At 25.5% G+C, this 24463-nt stretch overlaps 1 protein-coding gene across 1 annotated transcript; it reads left to right on the forward strand.

The window, feature by feature from the left end:
• Nucleotides 1-100: 100 nt before the first annotated feature.
• LOC127290087 (DAZ-associated protein 2-like) lies at nucleotides 101-24221 on the forward strand. The gene is made up of 5 exons (XM_051318478.1): nucleotides 101-507; nucleotides 13155-13223; nucleotides 13299-13402; nucleotides 15261-15419; nucleotides 20308-24221. The coding sequence occupies exons 1-5, from the start codon at nucleotides 492-494 to the stop codon at nucleotides 20485-20487; spliced, it is 528 nt and encodes a 175-aa protein (XP_051174435.1). The 5' UTR covers nucleotides 101-491; the 3' UTR covers nucleotides 20488-24221.
• Nucleotides 24222-24463: the final 242 nt, after the last annotated feature.

A 24463-nucleotide genomic window follows, 5' to 3' on the forward strand; every position in this document is an offset into this window, starting at 1 on the left:
GCGATTCATCCCTGGCGCGATTTAAGGCAATTTGTAGAATCACCTTGAGAAAATTGCATTAATGTGAATGTGACTTTAAGGGGTTGAAACGCTCAATAAGCGGACGAGACGCCAGTGTCTGCCAAAGTGTCAGGTGTCAGTCAGTCAGTCACAGTCTATGTCAGTCGTGTAAAACTACGTTTTTATCAGTGTGTTCATATATTAGTAAAAAGAAAAAAAAAGAGTAAAAGAGAGAAAAAGAAAAAAAAGAAACCCCCATCGCCCCCCCAAAAACCCTCTGAACAAAATAATATCAACAATTGTTTTTGATTCAATTCTTATTCAAGGCAAATTTTATCGTGAAAAAAAAGAAGAAAATATAAAAGAAAGTATCCATTTTTTTTTCGCATATATATATATATATATATATATATATATAGTTTTGATCAGTGTTGAAGTTTAGAGAGAGAAAAAAAAGCCCCCCACCCCTTTGAAACAAAAAAAAAATTAAAATGTCCGACAAGAAAGGTAACTATAAGAGCAAAATTATATTTTAATTTCGCGTTGCGTCACAATAATATAAACGTGATTTAGGGAGTAAATTCTTTTTTATCACAGCGAGTTATTTTTTTTTTTCCCGTGTTTTTATTGAAAATCGTGATGAGAATTTTTTGCTGATTTAATTTTTACTTGTCAAAGAAAAAATATTTCGTTTACTTTTTTTTCATTGTCCTGGGAAAAATGAAGTGTTTTGTGGTGTGTGTGCGCGAATTAATTAATAATGTTAATTGAAATGCGAATAATCGCGTTCATCTTTTTTTTTTTTCATTATTTTGATTATTCGAGAAATTTTTAGAGGCGTTTTTCGTGTTTTTAGAATCGTTTAGTGATAAATTATTTTTTTTTTTTGGAATGAGAAAAAGAAAAAGAAAGAGTGAGAGAGAGGGAGAGAGAGGAAGAATGAAAATAATGAATTTCGTCCTAGTGACAGATTAATCAATACGGTTCCTCTCTTCTCTCTCTCTCTGTCTCTCTTCTCGTGTGAGTGTTTATGGGAAATACAAAATGGCCACCGTTTCAAGTGTACCAAACTCTAGTCCTTTGGAGCTTTCGCTTTTTCTCATACGATGATAGAAAAAAAAAAAAAAAAAAAATTACACAATTTACCTGTCAAAAAATAATAACGGATAAAAAAAAATTGAATAGATTATTTTTTTTAAAAAAACAGTGGCGTAGGAATAAATTTTTGTTTTTATCAATATTTCTCGCGACATTTTAGACGAAAAAAAAAAAAAAAAAAAAACAATTGTCAATTAATTTGAAGAATTGTTTCGCAATTATTGACGTTTCTTTTCTTTTTTTTTTGTTCTTTTCGTTAAAATTACTTGAATTTTTTTTTTTAAATAACGGAAATTTATTTTTTAATGAAAAAATTAAAATTTGTTTTACAAAAAAATTGAAAAAGAAAATTTTTTTTTTTGACATTTAAATTAAATATTTAAATTTTAGAAAAAAATTATTTATTTTGAGAAAATTAATTATTTAGCGAAATTTAATTAAATATTTCGAAATTTATAAAAATGATAATAATAATAATAATAATAATAAAAGGCACTGCTCGTATATATGTAAATAAATAAATAAAATATAAACAAATAATATTTTTCTAAAAAAAAAATATTAATTCAAATTAAATATTTAACTTTATAAAAAAAAATATTAAAAAAAAGAAATTAATTTAATTTTTAAAATTATTTGAAGAAATTTATTAAATTAAATAATTAAATATAAAAAAAATTATTTATTTATTTTGAGAGAAAATTAATTATTTAGAGAAATAAATTAAATTAAATATTCAAAATTTAAAAAAATTTATTATTTTGGCTTAATTAAAATTATTTTCAAAAAAAAAAAAATTGTTGCCTAAATAAATAAAAGTCTAAATTAAAATTTGGTTTAAAAGAAATTTTAATTAAGCCAAAAATGTTTATTTAACCGAGTTTTTATTAAGCAAAATTTTGGCTTAATAAAAATTATTTTCAAAAAAAATTGTTGGCTAAATAAATAAAAGTCTAAATTAAAATTTGTTATAAAAGAAATTTTAATTAAGCCAAAATAAATTTAACCGATTTTTTATTAAGCAAAATTGTTGGGTTAATTAAAATTATTTTCAAAAAAAAATTGTTGCCTAAATAAATAAAATTCTAAATTAAAATTTGATATAAAAGAAATTTTAATTACGACAAAATAAATTTAACCGAGTTTTTATTTAACAAAATTTTTTACTAAGACAAATTTGGCTAAATCAAAATTTGTCTCAGTAAAAAATTTCGCTAAATAAAAAATCGGTTAAATAAACATTTTTGGCTTCATTAAAATTATTATTAAAAAAAAAAAATTGTTGACTAAATAAATTGAAAATTATTCTAAATAAAAATTTGGCTTAAAAAAATTGTCGGCTAAATAAAAATTTTGTTAAATGAAAATTATACGAAATGAAAATCATAAAAAAAATTGGTTGGCTAAATAAACAAAAATTCGGTTAAATATAAATTATATTAAATATAAATATTCTGTTAAACAAAAAATTTACTTGAAAATTTCGTTAGTTAAATAAAAAATTGACTTAATGAAAATTTGGCTAACATAAAAATTAAATTACAAAAAAAAAATTTAGTTGAATAAAAATTACACTAAATAAAAATTCGGCTAAATAAAAAATGTGGCTTAATATAAAATTTACTTGAGAATTTTTTTGGCTTAATAAAAATTGTACTAAATAAAAATTCGGTAAAAAAATTAAAAATTTGGCTAAATCGAATTTTGTCTTAGTAAAAATTTTGCTAAATAAAAACTCGGTTAAATAAAAATTTTAGCTTAATAAAAATAATATTAAAAAAAATTTTTTTGGCTAAATGAATAAAATTCGAAATAAAAATTTGGTTAAATATAAATTATAAAAAATAAAAATTCGGTTAATTAACAATTATCGTAAAAAATTTGTTGGCTGAATATAAATTTGGAGAAATTTATTAAATTAAATAATTAAATATAAAAAAAATTATTTATTTATTTTGAGAGGAAATTAATTATTTAGAGAAATTAATTAAATTAAATATTCAAAAATTTTTAAAAATCTATTATTTTTAAATATTATTATTAATTATAAATTTAGAAAAAAATAATTTTTGTTTTCTTTTTTAATTTAAATTAAATATTTAAATATAAAAAAAAATAAAATACAAATTTTCGAAAAAAAAGTACAAGCGAAAAAGGATTAAAGTTTTTTTGGTACAAAAAAAAAAGTTTCTAAACGATGATACGTGGGTTTAAAAAAAAAATAAAATGAAAAATCCCCCTTTTTTTTGCATAAAAAATAGAAATTAAAAATTTTTAATTTGGCAAAAAAAAAAAAACGATGTAAAAAGAGAAAAAAAAGAGCAATGAATATCACTATAATTTTTTTTTTTTTTTTTTTGTAATTTATCGCTTTCCCTTTTTTCCATGCATGATTTTTTATCTTTAGTTGCGAACGTAAGGTCGTCTTGACCTCATATATAATTAATAAAAATAAAAAAAAAAAAAAAAAATTTAGTAAAAAAAAAGAAAAATGAAAAAAATAAAAAATTTGTAAAAAAAACAAGTGTCAACCAAAAATTGTTTTAATTTTAGAAGATTAAAAAGAAATAATTTTTTTTTTTTTCAAGAAAAATTGAAACGAAAATTTTGAATTTTATTAAAATTTAGTCTCTTTTAATTAAAATTAATAATTTAATATAAAAAATTTTTATTTAAAAATTTTTTTTAATTTAATAAAAAATATTATTAATTTTAACGAGTTATTTTGTTATAATTATTTAATTATAATGAGAAAAAATTAATAAAATTATAAAATATAATATATAATAATAAAAATAAATTATAATAAAAAATATTAATAATAATAATAATAACAATAATAATAATAAAAATAACAAAAATTAGTATTTAAAAATTAAAAATTTCGATTTCAAAAAATATAGAAAAAAAAAATTGAAATAGAAATAAAAGTTTTCAATTTTTTAAAATAAAAATTTATATCAGTTTCGAAATATTTTTTGGTTGGAAAAATCTCTTGTTTTTTTTTCTTATTTTTTTTATTTTTTTTTATTTAACGTCCGTTCGGTGATTTTTCTCCCTCCCCCATTGAAAATCCGCAAATCTCTGGAAGCCAATTTATAAATTTATTTATATAGCGAAAATTAATTTTTTTTTTTTATTAAGAATATTGCCTCCATATAAAACGACAATTCTCTAAAAAAAAAAAAAAAAAGAATATATTTCCAAAATAAAAAAATTTCTCATTTCATTTAATTTGAATAAATTGTTCACAATTTAAAGGGAAAAAAAAATATTTTTATTTACATTTGGAAAAATTGAAATTTCTCGAAAAAAAAAAAAATTTCTGAAGGAAATAAAAAAGAAAAATTAAAAAAAAAAAATTAGAGAATTGTTTTTTTTTTGCGTGTATATAAATTTTTGAATTTTTATTATTGAATCTGTATACACGAAGTCAAAAGCAAAAAAAAATAAAATATATTTTTTCTAAATACATAATTTTTTAATTAAAAAAAAAAAAAAGAAAAGAACAATTTAACGGAAGAAATTCTCAAAAAAATTAATTTCAAAATTCAATAAACAAGAATGAAACTTTCAGTTTTTAAAGTTTATGTATTAAAAAAATATTTTTATATTCAAACAAATTTTTTAAATTAATTCTATTAATTGTTTAAACAATTTAATTACGATTCCAACTTTGATTTTGTTAAGGATTTAATTAATTAATTAAAAAAAAAAAAGTTCAAAAATTTTATGAAGAGAAAACAACAAATTTCAATCCATAATTTATTTTCTATAATATAAAATTGGACAATTTTTTTTATATATAATTAAAAAATTAAAAAAAAAATTTGTTGAAACTATTAACATATTAAAATAAATTATTAAATTAATTTTTTTTTTTGATGATAATTTTTTGAAAAAAAAAAAATGAAATTTACGTGTATTTGGATGACTATTTAAATGTACATTCATGACTCGACAGTCAATAAACCAGCTGTATTCAGTAAAGATTTTCCGTAGTTTTCCTCTACTCTGATCAAGAAAGGGTCAAGCAAATGCGAATACTTCTAATAAAATTTGACTCACGGACTACTCTATAAATCTGAATTAGTAAAAAATGTTTACTAATTTAAATTAGTGACTCACTTTTTGCTTTAGAATTAGTTAAATTTTACTAATTGTTAGTAAAAGTTACTAATTGTTAGTAAAAGTTACTGATTGTTAGTAAAAGTTACTAATAATTAGTAAAATTTTACTAATTGTTAGTAAAAGTTACTAATTGTTAGTAAAATTTAACTAATTGTTAGTAAACGTTACTAATTGTTAGTAAAAGTTACTAATAATTAGTAAAATTTTACTAACTGTTAGTAAAAGTTACTAATTGTTAGTAAACGTTACTAATTGTTAGTAAAAGTTACTAATAATTAGTAAAATTTTACTAATTGTTAGTAAAAGTTACTAATTGTTAGTAAAAGTTACTAATTGTTAGTAAAAGTTACTAATAATTAGTAAAAGTTACTAATTCAGAAGAAAAAAAAGTGAGTCACTAATTCAAATTAGTAAACATCTTTACTAATTCAGATTTAGAGAGTAATTAGTCCATTATTTTTAAGCTGAATTTTCATTTGTTCGAATTATTATATTTGATTGAATTTCCATTAAAAACCGATTTTTCTGCTGAATTTTTAATTGAAAAATTATATCACAGAATTTCTAATTGATTTTTGAATTTTAATTTGTCCGAAATTGCAAATAACCGAAACAATAATCGATTTTGGCGCGATTTTTAAATTATCAACCAATCAAAAAAATTATCCATAAAAATTGTGATTGGTTGATAATTTAAAAATCGCGCGAAAATCGATTATTGTTTCGGTTATTTGCAATTTCGGACAAATGAAAATTCAAAAATTAATTAGAAATTCTGTGAAATAATTTTTCGATTAAAAATTCAGCAGAAAAATCGGTTTTTAATGGAAATTATATCAAATAATCACAGAAAATTAAAAGGCATTAAAATAAGCTTCAACGCTTATTATTTTAATACCAAAATGGATTAAAATAAGCAAAATTGGATTAAAATTATAAGCGTTGCAGCTTATTTTAATGCCTTTTAATTTTCTGTGATGAAATGAAAATTCATTTGAATGAATAAAATGAAAATTCTATGCAATAAAATTCTAGCCAATAAAATTTTTTTAAAATTTTCTATTATGTTAAATGAAAATTCTCGAGTAAATAAAAATTTTCACAAATAAAATAATCGACGAAATAAAAATTCTGTGAAGTGAATTTTCGGTTATACATGAAACATTCATTAATATAGAAAATCGTTTTGAGAAAAATTCTGCAAAATAAATGCGAATTCGAATAAATAAAAATTCGGCTCAAAAATAATTATGACAAATAAAATTTTATAAAATGAAAATTCTAACTGATTTTCAAAAAAAAACATTACGTTATTCATTTTTCAAATTTTTTAAAAAATTTTATTTTGATACATTAAAAATTTTATTTCTATTTCAATGTAGAGATGAAAAATTTAATTGGGCCCTCGCGCTAACCACAATATTAAAATAAAAATTTCTCCCAAATAACTAAATAGTGGATGTTTTGCAAAAAAAAAAAATTTTATCTTTCCACAAAACATTAAGTACCGAATGTTTCATTAAAATTCACGAAATCAAACTCGGGCGTTCCATAAATATCTTGCAAAATCAATAAAAAAAAAAAAAAAAAAAAATGCATGTTTTATTCTAAAAAATAAAAAAAAAATGATTTTTTTAAATATAAAAAATAATTTTTTTTAAATCTAAACTATTTTTTTGAGAATTTACAAAGTTAAAAATTGTCAAAGCGAAGTAGATATTTTTCCAGAGTGCTAATAACAAAAAAAAAAAAATTACTTCGCTTTAGATAATAAACATATACATATTATAAATATAAAACCAAAAAAAATCATAGTTTTAAGGATAATTAGTTATTAAGTCATTGAAAATGAAAAAAAAAAAAGATCCGTACTTGCGCTTTACCCCGAGAGCGAGCGTTTGTGACCCCATATTAAGAAAAAAAAAAAAAAAAAAAAAAAAAAAAAAACAAGCAAAAAAGGGGTTTTCTCACCGAGAGTAGCCCGGTCTTTTGGTGGTAGAAACTGAAACGAGGATAGCGGCTACAGTTGTGGCTATCGATATGTTTGCAGCGGACCATTACAAAGACGATTTGATCCAAGTCAGTAGGTGGAGCCTTGGAGACCGGCACTCGCGCAGCCTAAGCCACGTATCTAACATCACCTTCTCTATATATTACCTTAACTCACTACGTGTTTATATATGCCAACATATATACACATGTGTATATGTATGTACGAGTAGACACACATATACGCATACCAAAAAAAAAAAAAAAAAAAAAAAAAAAAAAAACATACATATATATTATCGTTCAAATTATGTATTTAAAAAAATCGAAAATAATTTGTGCACCGTGCGCCATCCGATTCAAAAAGTTTTTTGCAAAAAAAAAAAAAAAAAATTCTCTAAAGAGAATCGAACCCCGAACGATCCGTTTAGTAGTCTTTGCATTTACCGCGCAGCCACTTTACAAGCGGACAATTTTTTTTTTTCTAATTTTTCAGCGGATTTATTGATTATTTTAAACTATATGAGAAAAAAACAATTTTTTTTTTATTTTTCCAGGGAATTTTTCTTTTTGACTATGGTTATGGAGGAGAAAAAAAATTCACTTTCCCCAACTAGATCAAAGTATATATATATATTTAGAAAAATGAAAAAAATAAATAATATTAATTAAAACTCATATATATATATATGTATATTTATATATATATGAGTTTTGTCAACACTTTTTGAATTGGTGACGTCGGATGCTGCGTATATCCAAATCAATATATGAATGTAAGAAATATTGATATGGGTGTCACGAATTTTTTTTAAAAAATTAATTATTATATTATAATTAAATCCGTGGTACTGGCTGATTGCTTAATTTGTTCCTTTGTTTAACACCCACTTTTGTCCTTTTAAAGCACACTTTTTTTTGATTTGCAAAAAAAAAAAAAAAAAATTCCAAAAAAATCAATTTACAAAAAAATTACCATAATTTACAAAAAATTACCATAAATTACAAAAAAAAAAATTTATTTAAAAATAGATTTAAAAAAAAAAAAAAATGATAAAGAACTAGAATTTAGTAAAAAATTCTTAAATTGGAATTTTATGAAACGTATTTTTTCGGAACTATTAAAATTAAAAAAATTAAAAAAATTTTTTGAAAAAGTTTGCTGAGGAAGGACACAAGTGGATCGGCAGGGTGAACACGAATGCTGTATCTAAGCTCGTCATATTTAATATTTCTATTAAATAGCGATTCAGTAGCTCACTTTTAACAATAGTGCATGATACTCTTTTTTACCAAAGTTCACAAGTTTCAAAAAACCTTTATAAATTTCTAAAAATAAAATTAAAAACAAAAAAAAAAACTAGAGAAAAAATGAAATATTTAAATTTTAGAAACTAATTATTATTATTGTTATTGTTATTGTTATTGTTATTGATATTGTTATTATTATTATTATTATTATTATTATTATTATATTATTATATTTACAATATACGAGACTAAATTGTATGTTATAATTATAATATAATTATAATACCTAATAATAATAATAATAGTATTAATATTAATAATTATTATTATTATGAAATGCAACGTTAAAAATGACCAAATCTCTTAAAATTTATTTTCTAAATAAAAAAGGAGGAAACTTGTGGGCAATCTGCATGAAATAGTTTTAACTGAATTGTTCCTTGCAACCAATTTTAAAAGTTAATTTTTCACCATATACATTTTTTTTTTTACCCCCGGTAGAGCTTGTTACAGCAATTTCCGTGATAAAACGTAATTTCAAAATATTAAAATCGAAAAAATTTTGATTTAATTTTTTCTATATTCAAAAATGAATATTTAAAAAAGAAAAAAAAAAAGAAACGAAAAAAAAATGTAAAATACTGAGATTACGTTTATTCGCATAGAATTTATTTTCTATATATACTATATATATATAGTTCTTAAATGTATTTTTTAAGAAGTTTTTGATTTTGCATGCTTGATTTTTTTATTACTGTCTAGACGTTCTCAATGAGAAATTTAATTATAGAAACAAAAAAATGAAGAGCAAACACCTTCTTTAAAGAATTTTTTTTTTAAATTTGGAAAAAAAATTTGAGAATAATGTATTTAAGGTATTTTTTTTAAAGAAGGTGTTTACCTTTCTGTGCATGACTCTAGTTTTAATAAGTTGCACGTTAATGTGTTTAAGATTCTACTTTTTAGTATATATATATATATGTATATCTTTTTAAGAATTCTCATCTTTTTAATTATTATCGATTTAGAAAAAGAAAAAAAAAAAAAAAAATCGGCAGGACTCGAACCTTGAACCCCTTAGGTTCGATGACGATTTTCACGAGTGTTATGCCAATTAACGCACTGAGCTAACACAACTTTTTTTTCCAATTTTTCCTTTCGTATTGTATTTTCGTAGTGTTTTGGTAAAAAAAAACATGAAAACTTATATTAAAAAGTTTTTATAGAAAAAAAATACTTTTTTTTTTAATATTTTTAAAAAAATTGAAAATGATTAAAAGATGAGAATTGCATGTAATTTTTTTTGTCTTGTTTGCACTAGGGGTTCTTTTTTTTTATATAGAATAATTCACGGATTTTTTGTCCCGTTAAAAATTGTAGAATGGCAAAAGAGTTTTATGACTCGCCATTTTATAGAAGTAGACACAGTGAACCATCTAGAGTTTAGTTCTAGAAAACTAAATTAAATATTTTAAAAAAAAAAAACCGGAAATGAAAAAATAAAAAAAATTTTTTTAAAATTTTAGAAAAAAGAAAATTTGTCAATAGAAATTGACTCTGGGTTCACCGAAATCTTCTTTGCATTTTTTTTTGGTAGCTGCATGCGCATGACAAGAACATGTATACTGTTAATAGTGAGCTTAATTCAAATAGAATTTGATATATTATTATTATTATTATTATTATTACTATTATTACTATTATTATTATTATTATTAAGAAAATGAGAAAAATTGTGAAATGTAAAAACCGGGCAAATGTCTTCTTTGTTTAGACCAAGTGACCGAGAAGATATTACTTTTTTTTCCCCCATTTTTTTAAAAATAAATTTAAAAATTCTCAGTTACTAGGTTCACATCGGAGACGCGAGTATTCCACCGAAAAAAAAAAATTTTCAATATGTTCCTAAAAAAAAATATCTCGGGGAAAGAACAGAGACACTTTTTTTGTCAAAAAAAAAAAATTTCAAAAGCGCGATAACTTGAATTTTTTTTTCTTACAACAGGCAAATAACCTTTAGGTCGATGCTTGAATTTAAAATAATATGGGACAAATTGAAAGTAGGGAAAAATTTTTCACTTTTTTCCAGTTGAAAAAAATTTTTAAATTATATATTTATATATATTAGCATTATCGATCGTTATATTGAATTTCGATAATTGTTTGCACCGTGGCACTCTGACACATGACCTTTAAAAAAAAAAAAAAAAGAAAAAAAAAATAAATAATTGAGAAAAAAATATATTTACACCTAGCGCCATTTCATTGTTGCGATTTTTTTAAAAATTTTTAAAATCGTAACTCTTAGATGGCGCTTGGTTGTTTATTATGGACAAATTTGGTGTGGGCTGACATCTATGTTAGATTACAACATGTCCATTTCGCTGCTACTTGGGCTTAAGCAAATATCGTACGCAATGAAAACGCGAAATTTTTCATCAAAAATTTTGCAAGAAAATGTAAGAAAAATAAAAAAAGGTATATTCAAAAAAGTACCAGTTTTCTAACTAGTTTTTAAAAATGTGAAAAAAAATTTCAAGAAATTCCCTTGCGTACGTTGATTGCTTGAGCACAATGTGTACTTTGATTTAATTAAACTTAAAAAAAAAACCATTGGGCGGTTTGCATCGATTTTTCCATAAAAAAAAAGTAGAGAAAGAAAAAAAAATGATAAAATAATTTTCACTGTAAAAAATGCGAGATAATTACAGACCGCCCAATCTGCGATTATATATCATAAAAAAATAATAATTTATAATCATGTTTGACCTTTATTTATATTGGATATTTTCAGAAATTTGTGGTTTGCTGAATCTTGTCACAAGTTTTTTTTAAAAATTTTTTTTTTCGTTGATGTGTAGCACAAGAGCGCCAACACAATTTTTTTTTTGCGAGACCAAAAAAAAAACAAAACGGGACATATTTTTAATACAGTTTTTTAGTAATTGAAAAATCTATTTTTTGAATTTCCCGCGTAATGATCTATTGCGCATGCGCGATTTTTGTGTTGGCGCGCCTGCGCATTACATTATTAATATACTTTTTTATATACTCATCGTACCACTGTACTCATTGTATAAATTACACATTCACCGCTCGAACACAAAAAAAAGAAAAATTTTTTTTTTTTTTTATTAAAATACTTTTTCGGCCAAATATTCTCTTTGAAACTGTATTGAATTTTTGTCTTGTTGAAACGTACCACTTAATCGAAATCATTTTTTTTTTCTTTTTTTTTGGCTTGTTTTTTGTTCATATATATATATATATATCACTTTCCAAAAAAAAACCGATTATTCTTACATTTTCGCTTTATTTTTTTTAGCCAAGTTTTATCATATATATATATTTTTTTTCTTAAATCGAATTCGAGAGTTATATGAAAAAAGAAATTTCAATTTTTTGACTCTCGGATACGATTGTTAGATTGTAATTGGCTTTTACCTTGATTGCGTAATGCTATTTGCTTTGAGATCAGTTTTGTATTATAATACCTTAGTTTTTAGAAAATATATTATAAAGGTAGGTCCAAAATAATTTTTCAATGTGAGTCTCATGATGGGAATAGTTTTTTTTTTTTTTTTTTTTTTTAAGGTCCTGAAGAAAAAATATATTTTCTTTTTTTTGTATTTATAGGTGTGACTTGATCGTGCACGTTTCATAATCAATGTTTTCCGGAAATAATAACAAAAATTTGAAGAAAAAACAAAAAAAGGGAATGCATTATTTGTAGAGTCGTAATATTGTGTTTTCGATAATTGTCTTTCCAAAGTTTGTTAAAATCCTTTTTTTTCGCAAGAGTCATGATCGTGGGAAAAGTTTCATTACCTTTATTAAAAAAAAAAACTAAATTCTAAATTGAAAAATCCATTTTTTCGATCATCGAAAATTTTGGTTTTACTTTAGAATTTTAGAGGAAAAACTATTTTTTATCACGAATTTTCAAGTCAAGTGGTTTTGTAATTTTTATAAACTGTTCTCACATGTGACTCGCATCGGTGCGTATGTGTTTATCGAAATGGTCTCCGAATGCCAAAATAACAAAATAAAAAGAAACTGAACTAAAAGCTTATAAGTTTTAAATTTACCCAAAAAAAAGGCATGTGTTTTTTTGGTTGAATTTCGAAAGCACGTACACACTTAATGCCACAGCTCGAAAATGCACTGATATTGCCTTTTACGAGAAATCAAAGAAAAATATGTTTTTTTTTTTTTTTGGAAATAAACATGATACTCGTAAAAGGCACGAGGTGCTTGGTAGAGCAACATTATTACCAGTCTTTCGATTATTTGATTTCACCATTTATCTAGTGACTAACATTGTTTGAGCTTCAATTAGTATCTTGATTAAAAGTGGTGTACGTCATGTGTAAGATATACTTGGGTGTGGGAGTACCATTCGTGGTATCAAAAAAAGAACCAAAAAAAAAGAAAAAAAAGTAAAAACGTCTTAAAATGTCCGGGGTTCGGATAATTCAAAAGATTGATACATAAAAGATATTTCTAAATTTTGTTCTGGACATTTTGAAACGGTTTTATTGCAGCAAGGCGTTTTGCGATTTTTGAAAAATCAAATCGCAGAACGCGATGACTGGCAAAATATTGGTACTAGGTACCATTGGCTGAGGTTTTATCGATAATTTTCAATAATTTGGATGTAATAGATTATGTGAATTGTGTTTCAGCCTATCCGGTGGCCCCTCATCCACCAACGGGCTTCGTTCCCGCTCAAGCTCAGCCAAACCCCTATGGCGGTTAGTTTTAAATTTTTCATTACGATTTGTGATTTTAGACAAAAGAAACTAAGAATGTTTTTTTTGTTAAAATAGTTGCAGCAGCTTCGCCCTATGGAGTGTTTCCTAATCAACCACAGCTTTACGCGACGCAGGGGCCTCCACCGCCTGCGTATGATCAAACTCTTACACATCCGATGGTGAGGGGGTTTTCTTTTTAATTGTATTCGCAATTATTTAATCACTGAGAGTAGAAAAGCACAGAATCCGTACTGTGATGAACGCCGGCCGTGTAAAATGGGTGTCAGTATCGGTTCTTTAGTTTTGTTCAGTTGGTGTCGTTCATAGTTTAGATACTAAGCTCTAGAAACGCGGCAGCGGTGTGAACTAGGTTATACGGAATCTGTTTCATAGCGACCGACAGATACTGTACTTCTGAACAGTTCCATATCTGTGTACTCTTCTTCTCCTTCTTCTTAAATGACTTGAGGCTTAGCCAACTATCAGAACAAAAAAACTTAGAAGACGAAAAAGTTCTAGAATACACTATACGCTACACTGTTGGTAATACAGGTTAGACAACAGCAAAGTAAATCCAGCTTATAGGAAATTTGAGATTGAATCAAATATATTGTTCGCTTGGAAACGGACAAGTCGAGTACAAGAAAAATGAATTTGCCATACGTTGAATTCATTCATGAATCATAATAAATTCCCATTTCTAAATATTCTCACCGGGTTTTAAACACCTTAAATATACTTAAACCTTCAACAAGGGGTATACAATTAAGATATTAAACTGTCGAAGACCACAACACTGCAAGGTGACACCGCAGATATACAAAAGATGTTTACATAATTCCACAAAGCATTATAAACAGCAGAGGTCACAGCACGATAACAGTGAGTCACTTCAAACTCAGATACAACCAGTAAAATTCATGAAAAGTCACACGGAACAGAATAAAATAGGTCCTCAGGGTGACACAAAAAATTTGGATATTTCACAAAAAAGTTACGATGGGCGAGGGTAGAAGTCACACTCGCTTATAGAACAAAACTCAGAAAAATCAGGATTAGAACAAACTTCGAAGAACACCTCGGAGAGCATGTGGTGGAACAAACGGTTTGAAAAAAAAGGTTAAAAAGTTGCTTTTAAAAGCAGAACAAATCATATATATTCACAGCACAGAACTTGGCTAAAAATGATCTAAAATTTGTTTGAACATATCAAAGGTAGAACAAAATCAATGTTAAATGCATGAAGTGCCGGAACAAATTCCGTCAGGTCACTACCGCTGCCAAGTTAGAACTCCCAGTATCTATACTCAAGCCAAGCACAACATCCATTTCACATTTTAGTACGGCATCTATCACACAGTGACGCTGCTGCTGCGCTTAACTTACATATGCTGAACTTCTCCATTTCAGATTCCGTGCTTTTCTTCTCTCAGTGTATAGGTTTGACTAATTCTAACTACTATAACTATTCCGAGAGAACTTGGGGAATCAAAACACACTCATCCAAGAGACCACTAGGCTCGAAAAAATGAATTCTTAATTGAACAAATCAATTGCACTTATTTTCGGGGTTACTTTTTGCAATCATCAAACAACTTCGTCAGACACTGTCTGGGATACCGAGAAATATCCATCTTAAAAATTTTTTATTTATCCAAGACAGTGCCCGTTTGAAAATCATATAGAAAAGGTGCAAAGAACCCGTTTCTAACCTTACAGCATAGCCCGGAGTGCAATTTGGGTAGATTTAGTAGTCTCTTAAAAAAGGATAATAACTAGAAATTCTAGTTAATGTAACTCTTATTTTTAGTGGGGTTCTTCTTGTGTCAAGGAGCCTAGCTAAATCGCCTAGACTCAAACTTTGCTCAAGAAAATATTGTGATTTTAAATCGACTGCGTTGTTAAGAGATCTTAGTGAATAATCTGAGGCACGAGGAGTCGGTTACAATAATTATTTTTTTTTAAATAGGATAATACCGGTAAAATAAAGGAAGGAGAAAAAATAAAAAGCGTTAATTTTTTTTTTTTTGAATTTAGATGTATCAAACAGTGTATGGGCAAGGCTATTCAGGAGGATACCTAACTGGTTATCCGGCTGCTTATGGTCCATTGCCATATTATCCACCGTTGGCTGCAGCTTATTATCCCACGGCTGCCATGCAACCTGCTCCAGTCAGGCCCACTCTCATGGTACCTGTAAGTAATTTTTTTCGACCCCCCTAGAAAAGAAATTATGACTTCAAGTCGTCTTAGATTATAAAAAAAAAAAAATTTACAGTCAAGTCTCGCAAAGTGTTCCGACTCAGTAAGTATCTAAAGATTTTTGAAATTACAATACATCTATAAATTAAATAATGGAAAATATTTTTATAGTAATAATAATAATTACACCGGAGAACATGGTATTGCTAATGATCTAATCCCAGGAAAACTGAAAGCACATCGAGACCTTTATTATCTCTGTTATGAAAAAAATACCTCAATAGCCACCGAGAAGCATAATTTTAACTTAATTTTTAATTTATTTTTTTTAATAATTTTAACATTTATTTATTTCTTTTTATTTTTTATTATTTATTTTGTGTCTTTACTGTCTTTCAACAATTTTATATTTACTTTTTGATTCGTTTGTTCTCGGTTTTTTTTATATTTTTCTAGTATCATTTTTGTTCATTTGTCTTTTTTTTACAATTTTAACATTATTTTATATTTTGTTTTTTATTTATTGATATTTAAAAAAAATTTTTTTTTGCTTCTGGTGTGCTGTTAATTCCGCTTTGACATTGAAAATAGTTTTTATTGAGGCGCACGATTATCCCAATAAAAATCATTAGTTAGAATTTTAATTATCAACAATTTTATTAGATTTATATTATTATTTTTTAGACGAATTTTCGAATTCAGAATTTTTAGATTATGTAGAATTTTTAAAAACGCCTAATTTTTATTTTATACCGAAATTGCAAATGGCCGAATAAACAATCGATTTTGGCGCGTTTTTTAAAATCCAATTTTCTTGGCCAATTTTTTGATTGATGAATTTTAAACATAGCGCTGAAATTTTTCTATCGATTGTTTATTCAGCCATTTGCAATTTCTGATAACTAAAAATTCGGCGTTTTAAGAATTCCTTTACAATAAAAATTCGAGACATAAGAAAGTTAATAAATTATTTAGAAGAAAGTTAAGTTAAGCAAAAATTTGTTTCAAAAAGAAGTTCTATCAAATGTAAATTCGAAAAATGAAAATTCGGCTAAAAAATAATTATTTTTAATAAAATTTTTTTAAATAAAATTTTTAACTAATGATGAGATGATTATGCGTTACAGTAGGGAGAGAGTTGTAGCGCCATTCTCGAAGGCAAAAGTCTTATGACAATTTTGAGGGAGGAAAAAGTGCTCCAAAAGAAGGGTTACGGGTTTTAGTGGGTCGGGGCTGGTAGTAGTTCGAGAGGTTGGTTTCCATTGTCATAATTCTCGTCAACTACCGCACCTTGCTCTAGTGAAAATTTAGTAACTTTATTGTTAAAATTAAAAGTTACTAAATTTTCACTAGAACAGGGTGCGGTAGTTGACGAGAATTATGACAAATGAAGAGTGGGGAAAATGGAAACCAACCGACAGGTTTTTTTTTATTTTTGTTTACCAATCCTACATAACCTTAGCATGCGGAAGCAAAGGTATCTGTATACAGATTTCTCAAAAGTCCCTAAGCAAAAAAAAAATAATTTTTTATTTGTTTTTACAGTCAATCCGCCAAATTGACGAATACAATTAGTTCCACTTTCCGTCATATTAAGGAATGGCGACACTAAATTTGAGCATGTTTCAGTACCGTATTTTTTAAAAAAACCCCTCGGAACAGAATTTAAATTAAATTTCGATATGTAAATTGTTAAAGAAATTTTTTTCATTTTATTATTATTATACACTGAGAGAAATGAATGGTACCACTAATGCAAAAGTTTAACTAACAGAATAGTTGGGTTTACCATTTTTTTTTCTAGTAAACGCGGTTGGCAATTGGCGATTCCGCTAGCGCCACAGTTGAACTAACTTAAGCGTGACTCGCTCTGTAGCACTCCATGTGTTTTAAATTATTTTTTTTTTATTTAACGCTTAAAAATTATTTTACAAACGCAATAAAAATATCAGAATAATTAAATAATTTGAAATAAACTGACAAAACAGAGACTGCTTTAGAGCGAGTCACGCTTACGTTAGTTCAACTGTGGCGCTAGTGTAGCTGTTTGAATCGTCAATTGTTAGCAATTCGGTTGGCAACACTGTGAAGCACACTCAATCTCATAAAGCAATGTCGTGAAAAAACGTGGTCGTTCATGTTATAATTATATTATTTCCATATAAATTATTTTATTGATTGTTAAAAAAAGTGCGTGGATTTACCGGAATTATTAATCTCAAGGGGGGTTTGAAGATTATGTAGATCGTTTTGAATGTAAGTGACAATTTAATCAATAAATCTAACCTATAAAATTTATTTACAATTATTCGTATGATACAAAAAATATGTTTAATATAAGATTTATATCTTACTTGGTAAAGCAAAAAAGTTATAACAACTATTATAATAAACATATTTTTGTTTGAATGTGAATAATATTAAATAAATAATTACGGTTATATTTTATTTATATTGAAAAAACCTATTTTATTAGTAAGGTTAACTAAATAAATGTTATCTGTTACAAATATTTATTAGTTGTTGATACTAATTAAAGTAAGTTATCCTTACTAATAAAAATGGTAATGGCAACTATATAACTTTTTACTATTATAAATGGTATCTCTGAGTATTGAATTAGCAGCAGTATAGTTTACTAACCAAAATGGTGTTCGTAACCATTTTATTAGTTACCTCAACTACTTTGTTCTCTCAGTGTAATAATAATAATATAATAATAATATTATTGTTATTTTCTTTTCAAAAATAATTGATTTTTAACAATTTTCAAAAATATCGAATTCTTTTTAAAAATGAATAAAAATTATCAAAAAATAATTAGAGTTTACATTTTTCTGTTATATTAATTCAATTTCACTGGAAATTAATTTTTATTTAAAAAATAATTGATTTTTAACAATTTTCGAAAATATCGAATTCTTTTTAAAAATCAATAAAAATTATCAAAAATGATTAGAACTTGCATTTTTTTTGTTATACTTATATGCGTATAGATAATCGATGTTTTAGATTTAGGTTAATATAAATTTATTAACATTGAAGTAATTTTCTTGTTTTGTTTTTATATTTATGCATTAAGAGTGTCGAACGATATCTGAAATTCTTTAGCAAGAAGAGAGCTTTAATTATCGCTCTCAACTAGAAAAATAGTACTCATTTTAAAATACTTTTTTCTCGAAACACGAACACTTTTAACAAAATCAGCCAAAATCCTCATCTTATAAATTTCCTAAATCCAAAAGACGGTACAAATCCATAGAAAAACATGGTTGCAAAACAAAAAAAAGTAGAAAAGTAATCTAATAACAGCTACGACTTTGTGCGCCCTGCATACTGCTGCCATCTGACGGCGGCAGGAGGTAATGAACCTGTCATTAAATTACTTTTCGTTATGCAATCGTGTTTTTGTATGGATTCGCATAATCTTTCGGATTTAGGAAATTTATATAAGATAAGAATCTCTAGCTGTTTTCGTAGACCCCGTGACCTCGACACCGTCCTTGGAAAATCTATTTTCACTTATTTTCAAATAAATCAAAATACTTTGCCATATGCTTTTAGAAAATCTTACATATTTTTTTTTGTAACATGTTTTTTCAATTTTAACCCGAAAAAGGGTTATTTTGCATTTTCATCCCAAAAAAAGGGTTATTTTGCAATTGTATGCAATTTTTTACGTATTTTTGGATATATACCTTTTAAATTACTCTATTTTTAAAAAGTTACACATAAACAATTGGTTGGTTGGTGTTGTTCATAGTTCAGATACTATGCTCTAGCAGCGCGGCAGCGGTGTGAACTAAGTTATACAGAATCTGTCTCATAGCGAACGACAGATACTGTACTTCTAGACAGTTTCATATCTGTGTTTGATTATAAAATCAAAACGGTATTATTTATTATTTAAAAGAAAATTTTCTTAAATTAAAATATCATTATCGTAAAGCTCATTATTATTATTATTTATTTTTCAAAAATACAGGTTCAATTTTTTATAAGAAATTTTATAATCTATGAATGAAGTAAATGAAAAATATGTTATTTTTAAAATTCATAACCTGCAAAACTAATGCAATAATAAATAATAATAATAATAAAAATAAATAAATTATAAAATTAAACGGTTTTAATTATAATTAAAAAGAAAAATTTTTTAAATTAAAATGTCATTATCGTAAAGATTATTATTATTAATTATTTATTTTTCAAAAATATAGGTTCAATTTTTTTATAAGAAATTTTAAAATGTATGAATAAAGTAAATAAAAAATATACATATTATTTTTAAAAATCATAACCTCAAAACTAATGCAGTAATAAATAAAAAAATAATAATAATGACAATAGAATAATAAAAAATATATAATAACAATAATAACAATGAAAGAATAATAATAATAATATAATGGAATAATAATATTAATAATTAATTATATTGACTATATGCTTGAGTCTATTGAACGATTAATTTAATTAAGCATTCGTCCTCGGTGAAGTACAGTATCTGTATTCAAGCCAAGCACAACATCCGTTTCACATTTTAGTACGGCATCCATCACACAGTGACGCTGCTGCTGCGCTCAACTTGGTGTACAGATGCTGAACTTCTCCATTTCAGATTACGTGCTTTTCTTTTCTCAGTGTAGTTAACTTAAAAAAATTACTTGATTAATTTTTCTTTGATAATTTGAACTAAATAATTTTTTTTTGTGGTTTGAATTAGAGGTTAGGTCACTTATCGAATCCAGTCCCAAATTCGAACACTTTGTGAAACCCGACTGTATTTTTAATATTAAAATAAAAAAGAGGAAAAAAATCCTAGTATACAAAATGAGAAAATAAAAATGATTTCTATTTTGTTTTTTTTTTAAATCTTTAGAATGGTTTCGAGGGTACTCGATTTGATGGACTCTCGCAACAAGTTTTACCACCACCACCGCCAGGAGTCGCTGCAAATGCGGCACAATTAGCAGCAATGGCTGGCCACAGTGTTGCCCTCTCGCAAAAGAAGGGCTCGTTTCTTGGAGGAGGAACAGATGGTGGTTATACCTTTTGGTAAATAATTATTTTTTTTTTTTTTTTTTTTGTTTTGCGGTGTCACATACACACATAGACATAAACAAAAAGAAAAAGAGCGAGCGATAGACACGTACGCAAAAACAAACAAAACAAAAAAAGAAAAAAAAAAACAAGGAAGAAAAGAAAAAAAAAAAAAAAGCAGTTAAAGTTGATCAACCAGGCATTGTTGTTGAGATCCGTGTAGGCAAATTTCAAATACTGTCTTTTTAGAGTTTATATTTCCATCAGGCGCCAATCTCCATATATATATACATATATATATATATATATATATACATAAAAAATATATTTAGCGAGCGTCTGAGTGTATGGACCGTCCGAAAAAAAAAAAAATAATCGCTTGGCACGCCTTTTTTTTCATTTTGTTACCAATAATAATAATAATTAAGAAATGGATCGCAAGCTATTCGAAAATTAATTTCCCAAAAAGAAAGAAATTCTAAAAATATTATTTTTTTTTTCTCAAATCTGCAGATTCTGCGGAGCGGACAGTCTGTACATTTTTGAGGATTTCATTAAAAAAAAAATCTTTTTTCCCCCCTGAGAATAATCCAATTTTTTTTTTTTTAGAAGCGAAACGCTATATTCAGTATTAAAAAAATAATGGGCGATTTCGAAAAATGGGCGAAAAAAAAAATTTCCATGGAAATCGCGGGCATTGAAAAAAAAAATTTATTATCATGTAATCGTTGAAAAAGAGGGAATATTAGCGATGTGGGAAGGTTGTGAATGTGTGTGTGAGTGAGAGAGTGCGTTACTAGCTCGCAAAAAAAAAAAAAAAATGTTATTGTTTTTTAAAAAGTTAAAAATGAATGAATTTCGCCTGCAGGGATCGATTAATCGAAGTTTGTGTGTTCGAAGCCTGTTTTTTTAGAAAGAGAGAGAGAAAAAGGGTGAGAAAGTGCGCGCGCGAAAGAGAAAAAGCGTAATTATTTTGGCAGGGTGACCAGAGCGGGCTGTACACTATTATTATTATAATTTTTTTTTTTTTTTTTTTTTTTTTTTCTTTTTTTTTTGACGATTTCCTGTCAATCGAACCATTTTTACGCTGAAAATGGTCAAAACTAGCATTTAGATTGCTATTGAAAAATACTCTTTGTTCTTCTATTTCATCTTCATAGTGTCTTTTTTTTTCTTTTTTCATTTTTTTTTCACATTTTTGTTTTTTTTTCATTTCTTCTATTTTTGTATTCTTTTTTTTCGCCTTTGAATCTTTTTTTTATTTTCTCTTTTCTCGCGTTTATTTAATTTTTTTTTTTTTTTTTTGACTCTCCAATAGAACAAAGCCCGGATTATTTAGAAAAATGATGATGATGATGATGATGACTTTATAATAATAATAATAATTCATACGTGTGTGAAATTCTTGACAATGCGACAAACACAAAAAAAAAAAAAAAAAAATAAGCCTTAGATACTAGAAAAACGCTTTCAATTTTGAGAATTTACAAATGATACTCTACTTTAGAAAAAAAAAAGAAAAAAAAAAAAAAGAAAAAACAAAATGAGTGAAAGAAAAAAAGATGAAGAAAAAGGAAAGAAATACTTTTTTTTTCGAAAAAAAAGAAAAATACTTTTGTATATTCGACAAAAACAATTTTTTTTTTTTTCAAAGGATAGTTTTTAAAAAACAATTTCTAAATGGTATTTTAAAAATTCCATTCCTCTGGGAGAATAAAAAAAAAAAAAAAAAAAAATACTGATTCTGTCTTGAAAAAAAAAATTGATGCAATTCATTATCTTGTGCCAAAAAAAATGAATTGTCTCAGCGATTACATTAAACTTTTTTTTTTCATTTTTTTTTTTGTAATTGAAAAAAATTTGTTCATACTATATAATGGAAAGAGAGTGTTTTTCGGTTTTTGTTCTTAGAAAAATTGTGAATTGCTTGTCATTTAAAAAAAAAAAAAAAACCTTGAGCGATAAAAAAAAATCGACAATAAAATTGAAAATGTTTTTCACGCAATTTTTCTGAATGTCGAGGATAAAAAAAAAAAGAAAAAATTATCGCTCAATGGGAGTAAAAACATGGAAATGTGTCTTATATGCTTTTGGGGCATATTTAAGGAAAGAAAGGAAAAAAAAAAAAACAAAAAAGTACAAAGTGTAAAAAAAAAAATTAAAAATCGAATGTTGTCAATTGAGCGATTCTTTGAGAGCAATCTTTGTTATTTCGTTGTAGAACAATATTCAAGAGCTAGTATACTTCTCAAGGAATCAGCTCCTTGATTAAAAGAGGAGAAAAAAAAAAACGCACTGCCGAGACAACATTTTTTTTTCCAGTCAATTGACGCGCGAAACATCATGACAAGTGAAACGATAATGTTTCGATGATTTTTTTTTTTAGAAATTTCTTGCTTTTTTTTCTGAGACTTTTTTTTGTGGAAATAAAAATAGGTGTGATATAATTTTTTTTTAGTTATTGAATTAGAAACGAAATTTATCAATAATTTTTCATTTTTTTTTTCTTTTTTTTATTTATATTTATAGTAGTAATAGATTTTTTTTTTGAATTAGGATCGAAATGTATTTGGAAGTATCTATATTAAAAAATCGAGGGCAATTTTTTTTTTGTAACCATTTTTTTGCTCCTTGGCGCGCTAAATAGTAAAAAAAAATATAAAAAAAAAAACCAAAAAAAGAAAAAATAGAAAGAAAAACAAGGAGAAAAATCGTCAGCTTTTTTTTCATAAGCACACACACACACACATATAAATGAACACATACACAAAAAATGTTTAGCGTTTCGACTCACCCTTGCTCCCATTTTTCCATTCCGTTAAGAAAAAAAAAATGAGTAGTTCAATTTTTTATAATCGATAAATAAATTTACACATCGAACACTCTCTAAACTCGGCGAGTTTGTAATCAACGAATGACACAAACCGGGTGCGGTTCATTTTTACAAATTTCAATATCTGATTTAAAAGAAGAAAAATTCGTTTCTCAGCAGATTTTTTTTTTTTTTTTTTTTTTTTTTTTTAGTAAAGAAAAAAAATTTAATAAAATGAAAAAATTTTTTCAAAAATTTATTAAAATTTGATGTAAAATAAAATTTTGATTAATTAATATATGATTTTTAAAAAGAAAAAAAATTCATTTCCCTTTTTCTCTATAAAAGGAGAAGAAAATTCAAATTGCAAAAAAAAAAAAAATTTCTGCTGATAAACAAATAACGAAACGCTCTTGACGTGATAGTGATATTTCTTGTAAACATTGTATTTAAAAAGAACAAAAAAAAAAAATAAATAAATAAATAAAAAAAATAAATTCAATCTCAGTATGAGACAATTTTCACGATTGTTGGTTATGTGGTAATGATATTGCACCTCTAAGACACTAAAAAGAAAAAGAAATAAAAACAAGGGCCTTTAAGTGGCAGCTACGAGTTGTTTTTTTTTTATTTTATATACAAAGAATGCGAATCGATTTATTTCCCTCTTAAGACATTTTACTCATTATCTTTTTGCTGTAGAATGTTTTTTTTCTTTTCACGAAAATCCGAAACATCATTCTCAATTAACAAAAAAAAAAAAAGACAAAATAACAAAAAAAAAGTAACTATATAAACATAAATCAAGAAAAAAAAATTGTATGCGATCAGAAAAACCAAGGGGTAAGGGATGGGTAGGGATGGGATTGAAAGAGTGTGAGAGAGAGAGAAAGAAAAAAAGATAGAGAGAGAGAGAGAGAGAGAGAAAAAGAAAGAAAAAGGGAGTTTTATATCAAGAAAAAAGTGTGCAATAAACAATATGTCTATTGTAACAATAAAAATAATTGTATTAATTACAATAAAGCATTCGTTGTTAAGCTGAACACTGTACCGACGTCGAGATCCGGTATAACGGTTAAATAAATATCATGACCAAGAAATTTTTTATTGTAAATTATTTTTATTTCTAACCTTTCATTTGTGTTTTCCATTTCCTTCTTTTTCCCTCCCTATTACTACTTTC

Source organism: Leptopilina boulardi, unplaced genomic scaffold (assembly GCF_019393585.1).
Source record: "Leptopilina boulardi isolate dan_hultmark-lab unplaced genomic scaffold, ZJU_Lbou_2.1 LbouV2_55, whole genome shotgun sequence".
Taxonomy (NCBI): domain Eukaryota; kingdom Metazoa; phylum Arthropoda; class Insecta; order Hymenoptera; family Figitidae; genus Leptopilina; species Leptopilina boulardi.

Bases quoted from the DNA above. Each gene is read 5' to 3' on its own strand.
- LOC127290087 (XM_051318478.1), top strand. The intron at 13,224-13,298 runs GTTAGTTTTAAA...TTGTTAAAATAG, and splicing joins TCAGCCAAACCCCTATGGCG to TTGCAGCAGCTTCGCCCTAT. The intron at 13,403-15,260 runs GTGAGGGGGTTT...TTTTGAATTTAG, and splicing joins AAACTCTTACACATCCGATG to ATGTATCAAACAGTGTATGG.